The 18,329-nt window shown below is 39.4% G+C and overlaps 1 protein-coding gene across 1 annotated transcript in view; it reads left to right on the top strand.

Annotated features, from left to right (window-relative positions):
* The window catches only part of invs (inversin), a 72,966-nt gene that overhangs the window by 19,795 nt on the left and 34,842 nt on the right, over positions 1-18,329 (top strand). The window contains exons 4-7 of the mRNA XM_088327217.1: positions 906-1,072; positions 8,414-8,587; positions 13,776-13,943; positions 17,139-17,319. Coding sequence (XP_088183343.1) covers positions 906-1,072; positions 8,414-8,587; positions 13,776-13,943; positions 17,139-17,319 — 690 coding nt within the window. The remainder of the gene's footprint in view (positions 1-905; positions 1,073-8,413; positions 8,588-13,775; positions 13,944-17,138; positions 17,320-18,329) is intronic.

Genomic DNA, 18,329 nt, shown 5'->3' with positions numbered 1-18,329 from the left:
TAGTAAAGCCTTCATATTTCTTGGCTTGTGCGATATTGACAGCTTGCAAACTAACGCAGCCGAGACACTACATATCAATTTTGTCTTCAAACCACTCGAAGATTTCCATCTCCAATTCTGGGTAATGTCCAAGAGGGTTGTCTTTTTCTACAGGCATTGTGTTTTGCAAAAACAATTTTAGAAAGCAAAAGACCAAAATTCACGTCTCTTTTCCCATAAATTTTGTGCTCACGTTTGCCCAATTAATTTTGATGTTCCTGTATGAGCTATGCCCCCTTCCCATGAGCTGCCTACCATTTGCTCCTGGTGACACACAACCAAATTTACGCATATAAACTGACCCTCTGATTTCAGTATTTTATAGTTGTAAGTATGGCCTGAGTATATACGGTAGAAATCGTATATCAAAATATCAGTCAGTAGAAATTACTCGATATGCTGGTGGAGAATTAAGGGAAGGGTTCGTACGGTACCTTGAAATCCTGGGAAATGCTTGAATTTTGATGTTGTGTTTTCAAGGATTGAAAAGTCCATGAATTTTAGGGTGGGTGCTTGTAAATGCTTGAAACTGTTGCCATGTTTCATGGTTAAAAATGATGGCAAAACTACTCTCTGGTGGCTTTGCTTTGCCATTGCATTCAAGATTAACAGCCGCTGGAATTAGTTTGTATGGCATTGTCCTATGAAGCATCACTGCACCCTATTTGTATTCATGATCTGCTTTTAAAAAGTAGCGGAATAATGCAGTTGAGCTACAAAATGTTATTACTAACGCGTTACAGTACTCTTTACTGAGAAAAGTAATTGCGATCCAGTAACACATTCCTTTGTAACGCATTACTCTTAACACTGCCTCCAGCTACCATTATGGATTATTTTGTGCATGTGTGTATTTTGGCTTTTAGTGGATCCAGTCTTAAGGGACCGCGAGGATCAGTTTGGCCGCACCCCTCTCATGTACTGCGTCCTTGCTGACCGACTAGACTGTGCAGAGATCCTGCTGAAGGCCGGCGCCTCAGTCAACAAGACGGACCACAGCCAACGCACAGCTCTGCACCTTGCTGCACAAAAGGCACGGCCTCTGCTGACCCCACAGTCACACTCTCACACTCGGGAACAGTAAGGATGCTGCACCTCTTTGCCAAGTAGGGCAAGGTCGGTCAAATACTGGTTGTTGGCACATGAGGCACAAGTTATTTAAATCTAGAATAAAAAAAAGTGAGCAACTTTTAGACCAGGCTGGGGTTCGTTGGAAAGAGGGAGACCACTGCCCCCTATTGGCTGTATGTTTCGCCTCAGGGCTACATGGGAACAAATTATCAGAGAGAGCATTTCATGCGCATACTGTAATCATTTTTATAGGGCAAGGAAGCATCTTTGGTCAATTAAGTCTAAAAGAAAGCCACAGGCCTCCCTACTAGGCAATAGAAGTCAATCAGTGAATAAACTGCAATGATAAAACACTAAAGAAAATGTTCTAATTAAATATAGTGAAAGAAAATGGAGTCATAATTATCAGTATAATGATTTTTGGAAATGATTCAAAACCTGTCTCTGGATTCTTTTTAAAAAACTTTTCTGATGTTATAAAAAGGGGATGCTGAAACAAGACTATATTAATAATTTCTGGGAAAATAATTTTGAATAAAAACACCCATTACATTTTAAATTACTTCAATATGAAGAAAACGTATTTTGTACGAGAAAAATGCATTACACTGCATAAAGAAGGTACAACGTAATGTAAATATAAACAACAATACATACAATTGATAATCATAAAAATAATAAAAAGTTCAACAATCAATGAAATCTTTAGAGTACTGTTTTCTATTCCCTATATAAATTTATTTTAGATTGTACATGTTTATCAAAAAAAAGAGCAAAGTTATTTGATAAAAGAGATGGCAGTTAATTATGCAATCATTTTGGATAAATTTGTTTATATTTATTTATGAATAATCTTGAGAATTACTTGAGGTAATATAATAAAGAATTTAGAAATATTTTTAGTAAAAAGAGCACAAAAAAAATACTTCAAATAAGTTATCGTACAACTGAGATTTACAATTTTCTTAATAATTGTTTGTAGTAAAACAAGAACCCTTCCCTTGGAATAAGAACAATTGACTAAATATTATTATTTCTTTTTACCATATTTGTCCCACTCATTTTTACTGAACTTTTTGCAAAATCTAAACTTTAGTTAATTATTTCATCATGTGTTTACAATTATTTTTTGGGGGTAAAATACTGTATGATTTATTGCAATAATTCTTTTTAGTAAAGTAAGAAAAAAGAATAATTAGAATGAGCTAAATTATCCTACATCTCAAATTTTAAATGTATCTTCATATTATTTTTTTTATTAAGAATACAAAATCTGGCTGTGGAACAAGAATGAATGAATGGTCTTTATAATAGCATAAAGACATTGGAGCCCTTCTCCTTTCAATATAAATATAAGTTTTTTATATATATATATATATATATATATATATATATATATATATATATATATATATATATATATATATATATACGTTTGAGGTCACCCAGACAATAGTGTGTCTTTCAAAAATCCCACTTTTGAAACAACCTGCAAAATAAATAGATATAAGTATAGTCGAGATATTGTGAAGGTTAGAAATTATTACGATATATATATATTTTTTTAAATCGTGGAAATGGAAATTTCTCATCGTACTCAATATTTTGAACTGTAGTGTACAGACAGACGGATGGATGGATGGGTAGATAGATGGACAGACAGACAGACAGACAGACAGACAGACAGACAAAGATCAAGAACATTTTACTTGTAAAAATGATTATTTATTTTTACTATATTTGCCCCCTTTCAATTTCGTTGTGGACATTTTTCACTGTATAATCGTCTAGTGTTATAAAAGCTATTTGAGTTATTAACTCATTCATTTTAACGTATGAATATGTTTCCAGAAGCATTGTCCCTCAGTGCCAGAACATCAAAACACGTTTTTTCTATAGGCCTTGACACGGCTGATCAGTAAGTATCAAGCCTCAGGGAAATGTTTTAGTATGATAAATCACCATTGAATCCCAAGAATGGTATTGGCTAGCTCCTTGTCCACATAACGAGGAGCCCCCACTTCCTGGTGTGGCTTTCGCTATCGAGCGATTAAGAGTGTGTGGGCAGCCCCAGAGTGACCGAAATTGTCATCACGTCACCAGAAACATTGGGCGCTGAAATTTTTTGCAAAGGTCATACATCGTTCATGCATCGTTTCGGTGTTCTTGCTATAAAATGTCATTTTGCAAGCATGGTTCCCTTGTGTTTATGGTATCCATTAGTTAGATCAGGGGGTGTCAGAGCCATTTTAACTCTGGGGGGCCACACGGTAGAACACACATTCTCTCGGGGGCCGGACTAGTAGATAAAGGAGAAAGAACAAAGAGAGAAAGAAATAAGAGAAAGAGAGGGAGAGAAAAAGACAGAATGTGGGACAAGAAAAGAGAGAAAGAAAGAAAACATGAGAAACAAAAGAGATAAAAAGAGAACTAGTGAGAGAGGGGGAAAGAGAGAAAAAGAGGAGAGAAAGAGAATGGGAAAGCTAAAAAGAGAGAAAGAGCGAGAAGAGTGAGAGAACTTGAGACACAAAAGAGATAAAAAGAGAACTAGTGAGAGAAGGGGAAAGAAAGAGAGAAAGAAAGAAAGAAATCAAAAGAAAATTAGAAAAAGAGGAGAGAAAGAAAGAAGGGGAGAAAGAGAGAATGGGAAAGCTAAAAGTGAGAGAGTAAGAGCGAAAAGAGAGAGAAAAGGAAAAAGGGAATAGAGAGCAAAATAAGGTAAAAAGATACTGAGAGAGAAAGAGACAAAGAGGAACAAAGAAAGAGAAAAAGAGACAGGGGGAGTAAATGAGAGAGACAGAGAGTGGGAGAAAAGGGTAGGAAGAGAGAGAGAGAGAGAGAAAGAAATACAAGTACAGCGAGAGGCTTTGGCAACATCAACTGGACATATTTCAACCTGCAGCTCATTTTTCTCTTGCTCTTCTCTCAGCATTGTCTCGCGGGCCGGATTCAATCCCTTAGCCTGATCTTTTTGACACCCCTAGTTTAGATATTGTAGGCTTCACAAATATTTATCTTAAAAAAGCACCAAATTAAAGTTTTGCTGGAAATTCATCCTTTCACATTTTTCCAGAAGTTTTCTTGAAAACGAGCAATTTTCAGCTGTTGTTTACTACACAACAGTAACAGCGAGAAGCATGCTTTTTCTAAGTAAAGATGAGGGTTGTAACTTTTCATTGTAAATTTTCTACAGGCCTTCAAAAATGAGTAAAAATGTCAAAAACTGGCTGGCACCGACTCTTCTCATGAGAGTAATATCTGGCAGTGAATGAGTTCAATGAGTATTTTGGGTCAACTAGGAGACAGTGGTGACCAACGTTCCCTCTAATTTTCCTTACGGGTCTGAGAGTTTACACAAAGTCTGTGAGCAACGCTTGAAACAACAGCGAGCAACCATAATCCCAAGTGTGGCAAGATAATTCATTATCAAACGTGTCCAAAACTTGACATCACGTTACATTTTGCTGAGTTTCCGGCAATGCAAAATTATTTTTCTCTTTTGAATGAATTGAGTCATGTACTATTGCAAAGGTTGTACGGCCTACAAACGTCGTTTGTTCTCACAATTCTTTCACAAGATATCCATTTCTTTTCATTTCCTGATATATTTTGTCGCATAATATTAACATTTTTGGGGGCTTATTTAGTCGCTTGTAAGATACAGAACTGTACTTAATCACATTTTTTAGTGGAAATACAATGTTGGCAACAAGATTCACTTGATATAATTAGAAATTATTTGAATGCAACACAAATGTTTTCTTCTTTTTTCTGTGTTTTTTATCTACTTTTTTAAAAATTCCTTTAAAAAAAATCTCATTGTGTTAATTTTTTCCAAGCTGTTGTTTTTTTTCTTTTTGTTCTCTATTTACTTTTTTCCTACATTTCTTTCTTTTCTTTTTTTCTGTCTTTTTTCTAAATTTTTCCTTCCTTTTGTTTCTTTTTGTCTCAGCTTTTCACTACTTTTTCATTTTGGTATTTTTTTTCTTTTTTGTTCTATTCCCCCCTTCCTTTAAGTCATTTTGTGCATAATTTTACATAATATTTGGTCATGTTGGGATTAAAGAAGCAAAAATAACCTGAAGAGCTGTTTAGGACCCAAAGGAGCCGGTTACTTTTAGTGAGCCGAGCCGAAGAAGCCGGTTCTTAACAAGCTGTACTAACTTTACTCAACTTTACTCGACTTCAAAATATCGCATTTAGGACACAACGTCAGGGGAACGCGTGTATTTTTACCTTCATGCACTGTAATTTTGACTTAAGTCGCTTCTTAATTAGTAATTTTGAGCCCTGATTTTTGTGCGCTGGCTAGATTTTCTTGTGCGCCGAGAATGTGCGAGCAGTGCACAATTGCGCACGCGCACAGCTTAGAGGGAACACTGGCGGTGACACCGATTAGTAACTTTATTTCCAGGCATTGTTGTATTTTGTCCAAGAAAGAGGTAGAAGTGGTAGTAAGTAGACTATCGGCATGTGTGAGCGCATTCGGGCATGATAGTGACGGGGAAGGCCCGTCTCTTTGACACGGGATCAATAATTGGCCGAGACAGGCGGAGAGGCCAGGGATTACGGATCTAATTGGACTGAGAATAGGGAGGACAGGATGGCACACACACACTTTCCCGCTTGGAGATGCATGCTCACACACAAGATAGATCCGTCAGGCTCGTGCTCTGCGGCGCCACCACGGTAAATATACAAAACACACTCAAAAAGCGCAAGGCCATGCAGACACACAACCCTGAGTCCCATGAGAGCTCTTAGGCGGCGCATCACTCAGGAGGAGAGGGGGGGTGTTCGTGAACGAATAGGCTGTATGAGACGGCTCTTTGATTCTGACGGACGAGAGCCTACTGCAGTTGCCCTTCTCTCCCTTTTCTCTCTCTTTCTTCATCACTGTTTCTCTCTCTCTCTTTTTCTCCCTCTCGCTTTCTTTTTATGTATTCCTCTTTCTTTCTCTTTAGCTCTCTCTTTCTCACGAATCATCTCCCCATGTTTTTCATTCTTTCTGGTTCTCTCTCTCTTTTTTATCTTTCTGTGTCTATCTTTCTCGCTGTTTCTTTTTCTATCCTTGAATCACTCTTTACCTCTATGTCTCTCAAATTATTTCTGTTTCTCTCTCTAATCTCTTTCTCAATATCTCTCCCTGCTCTCCTAATCTCTCTCCCTCTCTTTCTTGCTCTCTTTCACTCTCATTCTTGCTCTGTTGCTCGCTTTTTATGTTTTTCTCTCGCGAGTCTCTCTTTCTTTTTCTAGATCTCTCTCTATTGCTTTCCATCTCTGGTTCTCTCACTTTCTCTCTCTCTCTTTGTCACATTCTCGCTCTCTCTTTTATTCCCTCTCTTGTTCTCTCTGTCTCCCTCTCTCACACTTTCTCTCTTACTTTCTCTTGTTCTCTCTCTTACTCGCACACTATTTCTCTCTCTACGGGGCGGCAGTGGCTACGGAGGTAGAGCGCTCGTCTTGGGATCAAGAGATCGCAGTTCGAATCCCGGCTCCTCCGTGTTACATGTCGAAGTGTCCTTGGGTAAGACACTGAACCCCTAATGCCCCCAATAAGCAGGTTAGCGCCTTACATGGCTGCATGGCCGCTTTTGGGAAATGTGAAGCACACTGTAAAGCGCTTTGAGAAGTCTAGACTTGAAAAGCGCTATAGAAATGCAGATCATTTCATTTCTTTCTCTCTGACACTTGTTTTCTTTGTCTTTTTCTCTGCCTTGCTTTCTCTCTCTCTCTCTCTCTCTCTCTCTCTCTCTCTCTCTCAATCTTTTACTTTCCCTTCACTCTCTCTTGTTATCTCTTTCTTTCACTCACTCCATCTTGGTTTCTCTGTAGTTCTCTCTCTAGTTCTCACTCTGTCATTTTTACTCTTATTTTCTTTCTCTCTTGCAATATCCCCCTTTCTTTCTCTTTAGTCTCTTTTTCTATCCCTCTCTCTCTCTTTCTTGTTCTTCCTTGTTCTCTCTCTCTTTCTCACTCTCTCTCTGTCTGTCTGTCTTTATCTTTCTCTCTTTCTCTCTCTTCCCCTCTTCTCTTTGTCCTACTCTTTCTCACTTTCTTTCTCTCTTACACTCACTTTCCGGACAAATTTTCAACATGTTACTTCGTATTTACTATGTTTGTGTATTGTAATGCTAAATGTAATTCACCCTGGTCATCCTGAAAGCGGGATACCACATGTGAGGTCCCTTCTCAAGGTTTTTCTTTTTCCTCACGCTGAGGTTTTGAGTTGTTCCTTGCCCGTTGGTTTAAGATCAGGTAATTGTGTCATTGTAATCCTGTGCAGTCCTTTGAGACATTATTGTGATTAAGGTCCATACAAATAAATTTGACTTGACTTGACTCTCTTAAAAGCACTCGTGACTGGCCAATACGCGTATTCTCAGTGTTGTTTGCTAAGTATAAACAATTTGTGGGTTTAAGTTTGTTAAAAAAATTATTTGTATCTTGAAACAATAAGGATTATTCCTATATAGTAACATACAGGGCTGGGTAGGGTTACTTTAACTGGATTGACTGGATTACTTTCAATTACTTTTGGATTACTCCAATACCAAATATGCTAATAAAAGACAAAAGAAACTAAATATGAATAAAATTACTAAATTTTGTGCAGGCTTGGGGAGTAACGGAATACATGGAACCGCAAAAATGATGTTGGCAAGCTGTTTGGATTTATTTTCATTTTGTTTCTGTCACATTTTATGTTAGTTTTTCCAGAGAACAATGAGATCAAAGCCAGGAGAGAAAGCTTACCACGTGTTGTGAGTCATCATTTTATTTATATTTAGTTTCTTTTGTCTTTTATTAGCATGTTTGGTATTGGAGTAATCCAAAAGAAATTGAAAGTAATCAAGTTAAAGTAACCCTACCCAGCCCTGGTAACACAATACATTCAAAATGAATCAATTTGGTTCATAATGTTTCATTATTATTGGTAATAAATCATTGAAAATAAGGGAAACCATTTGGGAGCCGAAAGAGCCGGTTCTCTTACAGGAGCATGAACTCCGCTTACATCACTCAGGAGGCCCGGGCCGTATACCGTTCAAACAGAGGGTGATGATGGTAATGATGACGAAGAGGTGGGGGTGGCGACAGATCTGGTGTTAACTGTCTAACAGCTCATCACACACTCTGAAACGAGAGAGAACCAAGATGGATGACCTCTCGATTGAACAAGACACCACTAAAAGACCACAGGCTTGTGCATGGGCCGGAGTGTGTGTCTGTGTGATCAGTGTGAATTCACTACAAAGGTATTGAATATATCGCCTGAATCTTTCCTTTTCATGAACTGCAGGGAAATGTCCGTTTCCTCAAGCTGCTTCTTTCTCGACACGCCAACTGGCTGCAGAAGGACTTGGAAGAGATGACGCCGCTGCACCTCGCCACACGACACCCTTCCCCGAAGGCCCTGGCGTTGCTGCTCAAACACATCGGACCCGGGGAGGTCGATACACAGGACAAGAACAAGGTAACAAATATGGAGGGGAAGAAATCACAAATTGGGGAATGTCTGGACTGTGCTGGATGCTGAGTAGTCGGCATTTATCACACACTTGAAAAACACTTGGATTAAAAAAAAAAAAAAGCCTGAAAAAAAATGGACCAATAAACTAATAAGATCAATTTGATCCCAGTTTATTGGTGGTTAAGTTAAGTCAAGTCATTTTTATTTGCATAGCCCTTAATCACAAAGAGTCTCAAAGGGCTTCACAGGTTATTACACAGACTATTTTTTCAGACTATTATTACACCATCCCCTGATCTGGAACCAACATGAGGGCAAGGAAAAACTCAAAAACCTCAACATGAGGAAAATGAAGAAACCTTGAGAAGGGACCGCACATGTGGTATGCCCCTTTCAGGATTACCAGACAGCAAAGGATGTTGCAATCACAAATAATACAGAGATATTGTTCAAGAAAAGTATAGGTTATTCATATGCTATAGAGTAGAAGTGTGTTTTAAGCTTAGATTTAAACATTTTCACTGAGTTTGCAGATCGAATCTCAGGGGGAAGAGCATTCTACAGCACCGGGGCCCGAATGGAGAACGCTCTCGAACCTGCGGAACACTTCTTGGCTCTTGGGATCACCAGTAGACCGGCGCCTTTAGAACGAAGGCTTCGGACTGGAACATAGGGGGAAATCAGATCTGAAAGATATGAGGGAGCAAGTCCATATATGAGTTTGTATAATACTAAGAGAACCTTGAAATCACATCTTAGGCTAACAGGGAGCCAATGCAGGTTAGCCAAAATTGGCGTGACGTGATCGGACTTTTTTGTCCTAGTTAAAAGCCTCGCTGCAGCATTTTGTACTAGCTGTAGACTCTTGATTCTGGACTTCGGGAGACCGGAGGGTAGTGCATTACAGTAATCGAGACGGGGGGTAACAAACGCATGAATTATAATCTCCGCATCCGACTGAGACAGTATAGGACGAATTTTAGCAATGTTGCGAAGATGGAAGAAAGCGGTTCTAGTGGTTACAAACCAGAAGGTTCCAAACCTTTTCCCCTAGTTAGGGTCCACATAAGAACAATCTGTAATTTATCAAGCACACCAAAACACATCTTTTTTTTTTTTTTTTTACAGAAACCTTGAAGCAGGGGTGTCAGACTCAGTTTGACTCTGGAACCGGATCCAGACTTTCTGTTCCAAGGCAGTATCAGTAAAAGGACAACACCAAATCTTGAGCTTAGTTTTTCAGTATTACACTTTATCATTCAGACTGCTTTAGTAACTTACCCTACATATTATAATCAAAAATAACAATGGACTTTTTCCAAACACCACACATTTATTCACCAAAAATGGGGAAAAATATTTTTTATTTCAACAATATAGTGAATGGAATTTTACACCTGAACCAACTCACCACGCTATACAAACACAACACTTACCTTCTAGCAGCCACAGAGAGCATTTGGTTAAAAAACAACAAAAATCTTAACTTTTGATAGAAATTACTTGGAGAAAAACTTCCTTTTTGACATAATCAATAATTTATGGTGGGCCAGATTATTTCATCCAGTGGGCTGGATCCAGCGTGCGGGCCATTTGTTTGATGCGCCTGTCCCAAAGAGTCACGAACTATCATAGACTAGAGATTGAAAAATTAGCATTTATTCCACACAAGCATAAACGCCCGGAAAAACAGGTCGTTAGCTGGGACGGGAGATCAGAACATGGTCGTGGTCAAAAAACAGGTCGTTGGCCGGGACGCGAGATCAAAGCATGGTCCTGGTCAAAAACAGGTTGAAGCAGGAGACAAACGGGGAAATCAGGAACGGACGAGTGGAAAACGGGTGAAAAGCGGGACCGACGGGAGTCGGATTTAAAATGCTTGCCTTGTGAAAACAGAGGTTCGCTGACGGACTGACCACGGGTGAGTGAAAGGACTGAGCTTAAGTAGGACGGGGAACCAACCAGGTAACCAGCAGCAGCTGGCGCCAAACGAACGGGCACAGATGAGTCATCGTGACAATGTAAGGATACATACAAGTTTCTGATGCAACAAAGGGGATGAAGGACTGAATAAAGGAGGTCAAGATTGAAAAGATGCCAGGAAAAAGAGATGGCCTAGAAAGAGACCAGGAAAGAGGATGAGCAGAACTCTGAACAAAGCAAAGGCACCAGTCCAATTCAATAAAGTAAAGATACAATCAGATAAACAAGCCTTTTAGGGAAGTTGTTAAAACTACCAGGAAAAATCTTCAATTACTCAATGAAAACAAGCATTCCTATTACACCTTTTTTTCGGTGAAGATCCAATTCCCCGATTTTAACATCTCACATGAAAGGGCAAGTGATACTTGTGATTTATGGCTTTCGGTTTGCGTGACAAGAAATTACTAAAACAACCAGTATCAAGAATAACATACAGTATGTCACAAAAGTGAGTGCACCCCTCACATTTCTTCAGAGATGTCATTTTTCATCGCTTTGACACAATGAAAAAAAGTACCGTAAATTCCGGACTATAAGCCGCTACTTTTTTCCCTAACTTTCAATCCTGCAGCTTATTCAGTGATGCGGCCAATTTATGTAATTTTTCTAACGGCCGCCAGCGGCGCTCGAGTGTTGCTACCATTAATGCGCCCTGTCACAGCCACCGTTTGGGATGAAAGCTATATTATTATTATTAAAGCTTTGAAAACTCTCTCGGTGTATCGTCTTTCTTTGTAAATATGCGTAACCCATGTATAATATGTATTTGCAACTGTATATTTTTGTAATGTATTTATTTGTATTTATTTTAGACACTTATTCTGATATGTTTTGCACGGGTGAACGAAAAATGAGGGGTGGAACAAACGCGGGTGCCGAGTTTAAGTGGGGACCGCTAAAGGTGAGGGACAAACAAGGAAAGAAGAGGGGGTAAAATGTTGGTTAAAGAAAAAGGAGTTGCGTGAGTAAATGTGTTCATCTGATATATTTTTCCCACCCTTACCTTTGGAAAAATACACTTTTTTTCCTTGGATTACTTTCAACGGGACCCGGACTCTGCAGGTCTGCATCAAACCTTAATTACCGGTATCATTTTCCGTTCATTTTGCCGGCTGTGATTTTTGGACTGTGGACTTTAATGAAGGACATTTAGTTTCAATCGCGGGACTTGAAGTCGGGTTTTGGTTAGTTTTGGGTTACATGTTTAAGAGTGGGCGCATGCAGCTTATATACAGGTGCGGCTTGTGTATGTTCAAAATCGGTTTTCCTCTTGAAATGTGGTGGGTGCGGCTTATAATCAGGTGCACTCTATAGTCCGGAATTTACGGTATATAAACAAAGGGCCATGGCTTACTGGAAATATATCTTCTGGTCTGATGAGACAAAGATTCATTTATTTGGCTCAGATGGTGTGAAGCATGTGTGGCGGCAACCAGGTGAGGAGTACAAACATATTTGTGTCGTGCCTAAAGTAGAGCATGGTGTTGGGAATGTCATGGTTTGGGGCTGCATGAGATCCTCTGGAATTGGGAAGTTGCATTTTGTTAAGGGAAAGACAAACTTAAGGATGTACTGTGAAATACTGGAGGAGAGAATGATCCCCTCCCTCCAGAAACTGTGTCGCAGGGCAATGTTCCAGCCTGACAATGACCCCAAATACACTTCGAAGATGACCAAGGCTTTTCTAAAGGGGCTAAGGGTAAAGAGGATGTACTGGGCAAGCATGTCTCCGGATCTAAATCCAATAGAAATCTTTGGGGCATCCTCGAGCGGAGGTAGAGAAGCACAAGATTTCGAATATCCCCCAGCTCACTCTTGTCATGGATGAGTGGAAGAGCATTCCAAGTGGCAATTTGTGAAGTCTGGTGAAATCAAAGGTCTGGAGGATTAAAGTGGTTCTGCAAAATCATGGTGGCCGTACAAAATGTTGAAAAGCTTTGGGAACTTTTACTCAAGGGTGTACTCACTTTTGTTACCAAGGGTTTAGCTATTAATGTATATATTTTGAGTTATTTGAGGGGAAAAATAAATTTACACTGCTATATAAGCTTCCGCGGGAAGCAGGTTGCTCTGAACGCAGAAGTGGGACTTCCTTGGCGAGCGATGCCGGTGTTGGGAAAGGGTAAAACGGGTCAGTAGCCGGGACATGAGAGCAAAAAACGTGGTCGGGATCGGAAATGGGTCGAAAGCCAGGAGAGGAGAGTAGACGTGGTCAGGATCAAAAAAGCCGGGGAACAGACAGGAGCAAAAACAGGTGGGAATCAGGGTCAAAAAAGCTTGCCTATCAGACACCTGCTAAGTAGATTACTTAGGTTGCTTATTGCGCACTGTTGTTTGTTATTTTGACTATTATGCACTGTTTTCATCTTTGTCACTATTAACCCATCATGTTGCTCTTCTTTGATTTCCATGTGTCTTAGGTCAGATCTGCTTATTGTAACTTAGGGCAATTACCACAAGAAAGGGCTCAGGGGCCGACTTTTAGAACAGGTTGGAATTTTTGCATCTTAAAGGTTTTTTTACGGTCCTTGCGAGCTCAAAATGAATTGATGTATTCTCTCCTCATTTTCAATGGCTCCTCAACTATTGACCCGGTACCAAGGAGTTATACTAGGTTAGCAGACGGACTGACAAAAGGGGACAGATAGGAGTGGGTTTAAATAGGGACAGGGAGCCAATCAGAGTCCGTTGCAGTTGGCGCCAAAGGAGTTAGAACAGGTGACATTGTGCAAGGAACCGTGGTTCTTTAGCGCATGTGGCAATAAACACTTTGAATCTTGAATCTTAAAACACGCCTTTATACGAGAAAATGAAACCTGTGTAACAAATAACAAAATCATTTTAAGGTCATACGCGTGCTTTTGTCGCAGTGGAGCTAAGTGTCTGTGGCTGCAAGGACACAGTCTCTCTTGTGTGTTGACACCCAAGTGTGACATCAATAGTTAGTTTTGTATCGATCCAATATGCGTTATCATGTCAGATGACAGCAAGCCGCTTTCATTGAGCCGTTATCTGGGTTGCTTCTCGGCCCCAACGTCAATGTGAGCTTTGTGTTGACACTCACCCTCACATTTCTCGGCGGAGTATTTTTCATTTGCGTAATAGAATCGCTCAAAGCTGCCGGGCCACAAGGGCCCTCACTGTTCCCGACTCTGTTCGTCATCGCTATCTCACGCCTTTCATCTGTTCTGCTTGTGTCGCATAACAGCAAACCGCCCTGCATTGGTCGGCGTTTTATAACCGACCGGAGCACGTCCGCCTCCTCATCAAGCACGACTCCAACATCGGAATCCCCGACAGCGAGGGCAAGATCCCTCTGCACTGGGCTGCACACAGCCAAGAGGCCAGCGCCACGCAAACTGTCCGCTGTATACTGGTACGCAGCATGGAGAAGTTGGGGCGTAAATGGCATGTCACTTTGAGTAAGGTGGGGAAAAGGAACGGTTTCAGTTAAGGGGTAAATATTCAACAACTCAAAGATTAACAAATGAATCACCAAAGATTTTAATGCCGTGTTTTCTGCACTCTAGCCACTTCCCATGAGGGGGATATGGCTTTGGTAGATGGATAGATAGCTATCTAGATAGATGAAATGAAATGATCTGCATTTATATAGCGCTTTTCAAGTCAATGAAGACTTCCCAAAGCGCTTTACAATGTGCTTTACATTTCCCAATAGCGGCCATGCAGCCATGTAAGGCGCTAACCTGCTTATTGGGAGTATTAAGGTTCATGGCTATCTGGACGGATAGATAGCTAGATAGATGGCTGTCTAGATGGACAGCTATCTATATGGATAGACGGATAGCTAAATAGATAGCTATTTTGACAGATAGGCAGATAGATAGATAGCTTTCTAGATGGATAGATATATATTTATCTATCTAGATAGCTATTGATAGCTATCTAGATCAGGGATGTCAAACTCAATTGCACAAGGGGCCAAAATTCAAAACACACTTAAGGTCGCGGGCCAACCAGGATAAACATTTATTAAACACACTTAAACTGAATGTTTTTGGAACATAAATATGAATAAAAACAGACAAGAATATTAAATTTAAACCTTAAATCACTTATACAGTATTTATTATTTTGCTGTAAATAAAAATAGCTTGTTAAATTATACAACTTAGAACTTAACTTAAACAACTTAACATTAAAATAACATTCAAATTCCTTTGCTCCTTTGTCAATGTATATATTAAAAAAAACGTAAATATCCCAAAAGATTTTGCTCTCCTTAATATATCTCCTGTCAAAAAGTTCCTGTCTTTCTTGCAATTACTCAAGATCGGTTAAACTCATTTTGACCTTTTTTTTCATACATATTGGTTTCAAAACCAGATGCAAGCAGTTATTTTGTAAAAACGTCACAGCATTCTGAGGACAGTGCAGACGCAGTAGGGCGAGAGATGGGAGGGAGTGCTTGCACTTTTTGCATAGCTCCACCCATCCCTCCCACTCACCCAATCTAATAACTTTAAGTTCTCTTCCAGTGTTTTGGCGTATTTACAATTTGTTCCGTGGATTCATCAAAAAGTATCTGAACATTGTACACAGATTCTATAGTGAGCTTTTATGTAAAGGATTCTTTAGCGTTGTACAGCCAAAACAAGTTTTATTTTGTGTGGCACTTTAACTGTACATCGAAGTGAAAACGTGCCCTATATATTCTGTAAAGTACTGCTTGAAATTTCAGTTTTGGTTTGGCTTTGAACAGGTTTATTGGCTCAAGTTTTGAACGAGATGGAGAATGGGCCATTAATAATAATAAAGTAAAATGGTCTCGCGGGCCGGACATGATTACTCGGCGGGGCCGGATGTGGCCCGCGGGCCCTGTGTTTGACACATGTGATCTAGATGTACAATATTATAAGGAGCACCACCAAAAATGTCTTTTGTGACATTATTCATTAATCAACAAAACAAAAATTTAGATTAATCAAAAACAAGCAATTATTTGTTTCTTGTCAATGCACATTTATGGTGTATTTATTGTCTCAATACAAATCCATCATTGTACTTTCTAAAATAGGAAACTCGGTGATCATAATTTTTTTTACTTTTACTCCTGGTCAAGGACAGTTTGTGGTGTGTCAAACTTTTAACAAAATATCACCTTATAGTACCAGATTCAGAACTAACTCTGTGTCCTGTACAAAATTTGAAACCATGTTACTCTCTGCCGCCATCTCCTAGTTTAAAGTTATGATTGTAGCATTAGTCAACTCATTCATGATGCTCGAGTAAGTATGTGCATTTTTGGGATGCACTTGGCTAAACTCTTTTTTTTTTCCATCTTTCTTAGGGTTTGTACTCTGTTAGAAGAAGGTCATTTCTTACTCTGACCATTTTCATGCTACCTTGATAAAAGAAACCTGCATGGACAAGGATGAAGTCACTCTCCGGCATCCTCCCAGCCCCCTTTCCTCTATCCTTATGTGTTCTTCCTCGAAAAGCTCTGATTAAAATAAGATGAAACTGGATAGGTGCAATGGAAAATAAAGCATAAGGGCTCTTTGAACTCAGTTGGGCATTGTTAACACATACTTTACAGAGCAAATATTTAACTTTCACCTTTCGACGGACACCTCAAACGATGCCACCCCACTTTTATGCTGTAGAGAATTTGGAGCTTGTCATGATTGCAGCCTTAAATCAATTTGTTCATGTTGCGTGTACAAGTATGTGTATTTCTTAGACCCGCTCTAATAAACTTTTCTCCTTTTTCTCTGAGTTTTGGGTTAGCTCTTGGACTTGGAATTGGCCTCTTTTTACTTTCACAATTTTCATGCCACCCTGATAAAATAAAAACCCTGCATGGACGAGGTTGAAGTAACTCTCCGGCATCCCCCAGTCCCTCTTTTCTCAAAACTTATGTGCTCTACCCCGAACAGCTCTGATAAAAATATGATAAAATTGGAGGGGCGCAATTAAAAATAAAGGGCTCTTTGAACTCAGTTGGGAATTGTTAACGCGTACATAACAGAGAAAATATTTAACTCTCAACTTTCTAAGGACACCTCAAACGATGCACCCCACCTTTTATGCTGTATGGAATTTGGAGCTTGTAATTTTCTGCTGCCATCTACTGGCTTAAAATCATGATTGCAGCATTAAATCAGCTTATTCATGATGCGCACAAGTATGTTTTTCTTTGACCTGCTCAAATCAACTTTTTCTTTTTCATGTTTTTGGGGGTTTTGGGTTGGCTCTTGGGCTTGAACTTGGAATAGGCCTCTTCTTACTTTCACCCTTTTCATGCTATCCCAACAAATAGAAAAATAAAAAGCGGGGACAAACAATGTTACTCTCCACCCAATCCCTCTCCCTAATGTTTTTTTGGCCAAACAGCTTTGGTGAAAGTAAGATAATCGTATATAGGTCCGGTGGGGTGGGGGTGGGAATGTAAGGGCATTTTGAACTCAACTGGGCATTAACACATATACAATCGAGAAAATATTCAACTTTGAACTTTTCAAAAACCCCTCAAACAACGCTCCTAACCTTTAAATTCAAATAGATTCAAATCCAGTCCTCAATGTCTTGTTTTTGTGTGTGTGCATAGGAAGCAGCTCCCACCGAGTCCCTGCTGAACTGGCAAGACTATGAAGGTCGGACACCATTGCATTTTGCAGTCGCCGACGGGAATGAGGCGGTGGTGGAGGTTCTTACATCTTACAACGGATGCAACGTGACTGCTTACGACAACCTCTTTCGAACACCGCTGCATTGGGCCGCACTGCTCGGTAATCTGACACACTCCATATTTGTGTTCTTTACCATTGTAGCTTGTCAGTTTATGTCGGTGTGGGCAGGGTTGGGTAGGGTTACTTTAACTGGATTACTTTTAATTAATTTTGGATTACTCCTATACCAAATATGCTAATAAAAGACAAAAGAAACTAAATATGAATAAAATTATGACTCACAACACGTGGTAAGCTTTCTCTCCTGGCTTTGATCTCTTTGACCTCCGGCAAAACTAACATGCGACAGAACCGAAATGAAAATAAATCCAAACAGCTTGCCAACATCATTTTTGCCGTTCCATGTATTCCGTTACTCCCCAAGCCTGCACAAAATTTAGTAGTTTTATTCATATTTAGTTTCTTTTGTCTTTTATTAGCATATTTGGTATTGGAGTAATCCAAAAGTAATTGAAAGTAATCTAGTTAAAGTAACCCTACCCAACCCTGTCAGTTTATGTCGGTGTGGGCAGGGTTGGGTAGCGTTACTTTAACTGGATTACTTTTAATTAATTTTGAATTACTCCAATACCAAATATGCTAATAAAAGACAAAAGAAACTAAATATGAATAAAATTATTACTCACAACACGTGGTAAGCTTTCTCTCCTGGCTTTGATCTCTTTGACCTCCGGCAAAACTAACATAAAATGCGACAGAAACAAAATGAAAATAAATCCAAACAGCTTGCCAACATAATTTTTGCCGTTCCATGTATTCCGTTACTCCCCAAGCCTGCACAAAATTTAGTAGTTTTATTCATATTTAGTTTCTTTTGTCTTTTATTAGCATATTTGGTATTGGAGTAATCCAAAAGTAATTGAAAGTAATCCAGTTAAAGTAACCCTACCCAACCCCGGGGGTGGCCTACCTACAGCGGGTCAAAATGATCTTCTGAAATTCTAGGTTTTAAGTTTTGTAGGTCACTACTCTTGGTGATTGTGTATAGAATGTAAAGTCTTAAATATTTTTTTCAAAAGGCGAGGGTTGTAAGAAAGACAATCCACTTG

Source organism: Urocampus carinirostris, chromosome 2 (assembly GCF_059441175.1).
Source record: "Urocampus carinirostris isolate Australia breed hairy pipefish chromosome 2, RoL_Ucar_1.0, whole genome shotgun sequence".
Lineage (NCBI taxonomy): Eukaryota > Metazoa > Chordata > Actinopteri > Syngnathiformes > Syngnathidae > Urocampus > Urocampus carinirostris.
This window is presented reverse-complemented; position numbering and strand designations above follow the sequence as displayed.